This window comes from Canis lupus, chromosome X (assembly GCF_003254725.2).
Source record: "Canis lupus dingo isolate Sandy chromosome X, ASM325472v2, whole genome shotgun sequence".
Classification (NCBI taxonomy): domain Eukaryota; kingdom Metazoa; phylum Chordata; class Mammalia; order Carnivora; family Canidae; genus Canis; species Canis lupus.
The window spans coordinates 31,687,339-31,692,930 of record NC_064281.1 but is presented as its reverse complement, the minus strand read 5'-3'; the positions used below and the strand labels follow the sequence as shown (position 1 = coordinate 31,692,930).

The 5,592-nt window shown below is 48.0% G+C and overlaps 1 protein-coding gene across 1 annotated transcript; it reads left to right on the top strand.

Annotated features, from left to right (window-relative positions):
* Positions 1 to 930: 930 nt before the first annotated feature.
* On the top strand, positions 931 to 2,485 carry LOC112654977 (poly(rC)-binding protein 1-like). The gene has a single exon (XM_025439636.3). It carries the CDS (start codon positions 987 to 989, stop codon positions 2,073 to 2,075), a length of 1,089 nt encoding a protein of 362 aa, XP_025295421.1. The 5' UTR covers positions 931 to 986; the 3' UTR covers positions 2,076 to 2,485.
* Positions 2,486 to 5,592: the final 3,107 nt, after the last annotated feature.

Genomic DNA, 5,592 nt, shown 5'->3' with positions numbered 1-5,592 from the left:
ACAAATATGTTTACAAACACACTCACACTCCCTTATATGCTCACAAACTCAGTCACAACTATTTTTCAAATGGGATTATCCATTAACATATTTTTTCACTATTTGATCATTTACTCATGTCAATCAATAACCATAAATAGTTCTCCATCCTTCTACTGCCCACTCTTACAGACTTCAAAAGCCCCTGTTCCCAACATAGACATTTCTTTCTTTAAAAAACCAAGACTTTCCTCCATCAGGTAACTAACCTCTGCCGTTTCTTTCTTGATTCCGTGTCTTCCTCCCTGCTCTCCCTATTCCCTTATCTATTGGTCCGTATCTGTGGTTATTCTCTACACCACATTGACCATGTACTCACTCTCCCTGTCTCTGCATACCATAATCACCTCTGTTTCTCCAGTCATCTTCGGACAAACTCTACTTCTCTTATCCAAGTTGTAAATGACCTATGCTAGAAAGGTATTAAGTGTCTAAATGGGAATTTTATGGTCATAACTCCATTTCAAACAAAGGCAATAAATGATTATTCTCTATCTCTCCTTAAGATTCAACTAACATGCTACTTTTTTTTTAATCCTCTAAACAGAATATAAAATGGAGAATTCTGCAGAAGTGTTTTTAAATTTCCTTTTTAAAACCGAAAATAGAAAAAAAAAAAATAAAAAAAATAAAACCGAAAATAGGCCGAGGCTGCCTCCGGAGTCGCCACCGCCGCACTACGCCGCGGCCTCCCGCCCGCTCGCCCCCCCACCCCCCACCCCCGCCACCGCCGCCGCCCCCGGACGATGCCGCGGCCTCCCACCCGCGCCCGCTTGCTCGCTCCGTGCGGGCCCGCACGCTCCGGCGGCTCTTGCTCGCCTCGCGCGGGCCCTTGCTCGCCTCGCGCTGGCCGTTCCGGGCCTACAGTCCCCTCCCCCCGCCCGCCGCTCGCGTAACGGGCCCAACGCCCCTGAACGCCGCCCGCCGCTTGCCGCTTGCCGCTTGCCATGGATGCCAGAGTGACTGAGAGTGAACTAAACGCGACTCTCACCATTCGGCTGCTCATGCACAGGAAGGAAGTGGGGAGCATCATCGGGAAGAAAGGGGAGTCGGTGAAGAGGATCCGCAAGGAGAGCGGCGCGCGGATCAACATCTCGGAGGGCAACTGCCCGGAGCGGATCATCACCCTGACGGGCCCGACCAATGCCATCTTTAAGGCCTTCGTCATGATCATCGACAAGCTGGAGGAAGACATCAACAGCTCCATGACCAACAGCACGGCGGCCAGCAGGCCCCCGGTCACCCTGCGGCTCGTGGTGCCGGCCTACCAGTGCGGCTCGCTGATCGGGAAGGGCGGCTGCAAGATCAAGGAGATCCGCGAGAGCACGGGCGCCCAGGTGCAGGTGGCGGGGGATATGCTGCCCAACTCGACCGAGCGGGCCATCACCATCGCGGGCGTGCCGCAGTCGGTCACCGAGTGTGTCAAGCAGATCTGCCTGGTCATGCTCGAGACGCTCTCCCAGTCCCCGCAGGGGAGAGTCATGACCATCCCGTACCAGCCCATGCCCGCCAGCTCGCCGGTCATCTGCGCGGGCGGCCAAGACCGCTGGGGCTACGCAGCCGGCTACCCGCACGCAGCCGGCTACCCGCACGACACCCACTACCTGGAGGGGCCGCCCCTGGATGCCTACTCGATCCAAGGACAACACACCGTCTCTCCGCTCGACCTGGCCAAGCTGAACCAGGTGGCAAGACAACAATCTCACTTTGCCATGATGCACGGCGGGACGGGATTCGCCGGAATTGACTCCAACTCTCCCGAGGTGAAAGGCTATTGGGCAAGTTTGGATGCGTCCACTCAAACCACCCATGAATTCACCATTCCAAATAACTTAATTGGCTGCATAATCGGGCGCCAGGGCGCCAACATTAATGAGATCCGCCAGATGTCTGGGGCCCAGATCAAAATTGCCAATCCGGTGGAAGGTTCCTCTGGTAGGCAGGTTACTATCACTGGTTCTGCTGCCAGTATTAGTCTGGCCCAGTATCTAATCAATGCCAGGCTCTCCTCCGAGAAGGGCATGGGGTGCAGCTAGAACGGTGTAGGTTCGCTTACAAACCACCACCACCACCACCCCACCCCCTTTCTGCTGTTTTCCCATGATCCAACTGTGTAATTTCTGGTCAGGGATTCCAGGTTTTAAATAATTTGTAAGTGTTTCAGTTTCTACACGACTTTACCATCTGCTAAGAATTAAAAAAAAATAAAATAAATAAAATAAATAAATAAATAAAAAATCACATTTCTCTGTTCAGCTGTTAATGCTGGGATCCATATTTAGTTTTATAAGCTTATCCCTGTTTTTAGTTTTGTTTTGGCTCATGGATTTTATTTCGGTTTGTCGATAAGAAATGTTAAGAGTGGAATGTTAATAAATTTCAGTTTAGTTCTGTAATGTCAAGGATTTAAAAATTAAAAAATGGATTGGTTAAAAAAAAAAGAAAATATTTCTATTTTTTAAAAAATTCAGGACGCCTGAGCAGTTGAGCATCTGCCTTCAGCTCAGGGAGTGATCCCAGGATCAGGGATCGAGTCCCACATCAGGATCCTTGCGGGGAGCCTGCTTATCCCTCTGCCTATATCTCTGCCTGTCTCTCATAAATAAATAAAATCTTTAAAAAATTCATTATATGAAAATAGAATTGCCTAGAATTTTAAAAACTGAAGCTATCAAGTCATAGGATCAAATAGGACCCCTACAGACCTCAAGCAAGATAGAAACAAAGAAAACCACACCTACAAACAGATTAACACTACTGAAAAAATTATAAAAAATGTGATTAAAACAAACAAAAAAATGCCTAAATAAGATACACTATGAAAATAGATTCAGTATTACAATATATACTTCCCAAAACAATCTACAAATTCAAAGTAATTTCAAGCATGACCCTATAGGATATTTCATGCAATATGACAAGCTGCTTCCAAAATGTAATATGAAAAATATAGGGTCATAAAATGTGAAAAATATGATCATATTCCTGAGAGAATTAAGTGAGACACCTGCCCAACAACTTATTAAAATTTTTTATAACACAGAGTAGTATAAACAGAGGCAAATGACCAAACTGTACAAGAAAGAGTCTATAGTTAGATCTATGCATAAATTAAAATCTATTTCATTTCAGTGCTGTCATGACAGATCATGGGGAAAGGAAGGAATTTTAACATTCTAATGGGCAACACATGACCCATATGGAAAATGGCAATAAAATGTGAACCTCTTCACTAAATAATACATGGAAACAAATTTCAGGTGGATTGTATTCTGTGAAAAGCAAGAGTTAAAGAATATAGAAAAAACATGGACTAATTTATTAGTGGTAGTAAAGGATTTCTTAATTATAATATAAAAAGCCAAACTGCAAAGGACAGGCAAAATCAGCTGCATAGTAATTTTCAAACTTTTGGTTACTAAATGAGAGTATTTAAAAGATTCAAGAAGTAGACAAAAAAACTGGGAGAAGTATTTGTCCCATATTAACCAGAAAAGGGGTTATTATTAATAATGTATATTTTTAAGGCAATGAAAAAAATGAACAAAAGGTATAAATAGGAATTTTGCAGAAACATACAAGCCCCCAAAACAACAAAAAAAGTATTTGCTCTTATATGTAATTATAGAAAAGCAGGAAGGAGATACCATTTTTAAAAATTCATTCAGTAAATGTCAACATGGAAAACAGAAATTTCAGCTCAGGAATAAAGGCAGCCCGTTTGAGGGGGCAGGGGACCTGGAATCAAGATTCAACAGCCAATTCAATACTCCATGGTGGAGTAACAGGGAGAAGAGGCTTTAAAATCACTCATAATGAGAAGTGCCTGGGTGGCTCAGTCAGTTAAGCTAATGACTCGATCTCAGCCAGGTCAGGATCTCAGGGTTCTGTGACCAAGCCCCGTAAGGGGCTCCCTGGTAGGCATGGAGACTACTTAAGATTCTCTCTCCCCTGCCTCCTTCTGATGTCCCTACCCCCTCACTCTCTCTTAAAAAAAAAAAAAAAAAAATTCATGATGATTGTTAGTGTCTGACAGGACTCTTGGAAACCTCCCAGGTAACCAGCAGGCAAGGCCATTCATTCCAGGGGATGGATGTCCCTTCCAACTTTGCTTTGGAGATTGCTGAGAGAGAGTCACACCACTTGGGTTAGTTGCTCCCTCTTTTGACCTTTTCTGGATTGGCAGGACTCGGGGCAACAAGTTCAGGCAGTAAGACTGGCGTAACTCTAGGAGGGCTAGGCTTGGAGTGTGAGCTCAGGCAAAATCATCATCATGGGAGGACGAGGAGGAAAGGCAGCTCAGGCCAGAAAACCCAATGGAGATGGTGGGGTTCACACCAAGAGACTTACGGAAGGAAGCTCCCACCACACTGCCCAACAAAATGAAAACAAAATGTGCCTGGAGACCCGGATGGGGAGGCACACTATAATGCAGGTGGCATTACTGCCAGGCGGGAAGCAAGGCAAGAATCTCAGCCATCAAGAGAGTTTGAAAGACTACAGGAGACAAGCGTTCCCGAGGCGAACCTAGGAGCAAAAGCAGCTGGCAGAGGAGGAGACAGATGGCAGCAGAGTGCCGTTCTTACCTGTGTGCCGGGCTTGGGGGGATCAGTCTTGGTGTATGGTCGCGACTGGGAAGAGCTGGGCAGAGCTGGGCGAGGCTTTGCCGATGTGGCTGCCACAAGCCGAGCCTGCCTAAGGGCTACAGCTTGCACTGGCCGGGCCCAGCAGGAATCCGCGGCCCTGAAGAGCAGGGCCTGCCCGTGATGTTGCATTCCACATAGAAGCCCGAGAATGATGCCCGCTGCTGGGCTCAAGATTTGGAGAAGAGGGCAGGAAAGGCTGAGACCCCGGAGTTCCGGAATCTCTCGAAAACAGCCCACAGAGAAGTGTGTGTGTGTAGGCAGGTTGTTCCCGCTGGAGTGCTTTTGGGGCAGCCTTTTCCCAAGCCTCGATCACAGTTTATCCACCGACCATGCCCATGCCCCCTGTGGGTTGTCCCGGGACGGCTAGCCGCCAGGGGGCACGGTCTCGCTTCCGGCCCTCCTAGGCCACCATGGATGGAAGGTCTGAATGGTAACCAGGAAGCCTCGGAGGTCAGAACGCCTCTTCGTCAGCAGTTTTTGCCGGGCAAGTCAGCGCCCTCATAGACGATGGATAGGGAGGCTTCAGTGCAAGCCCGTGTAATCCTCAAGAGCTCAGTGGTGAAGGGGAATCTGGGCCGCAGGACGTGGGCTTCCAGTCTCGCTGGCAGCAACAGCGGTAAAGGTGACCTCATTCTTAGGCTCCTCCCTCTGACTCCGACACCCAACAAGGATTCAAACTGCTGCTCCTCTCTTCCTCCTCTGAGTAGGACTGGGCGACCAAAACGCAAGTTTGTCAGAAACAGCAACACTCCGCAGAGGTTACCTCAAGTAGAGCCTTGACTAGAGGAGGGAGGAAGGCGGGCGGGGCCTGGTGGAATCCTCCCTTCTGATTGGTGGGCTGGGGATCACGTGACGCATCTTCAGAAGCCGCCCAACCCAAGCCACATCTGGCAGCAAGCCCAAAGGT

What these genes read in the sequence shown, in the direction of transcription:
- LOC112654977 (XM_025439636.3), top strand. Translation starts at nt 987, where the DNA reads ATGGATGCCAGAGTGACTGAGAGTGAACTAAACGCGACTCTCACCATT.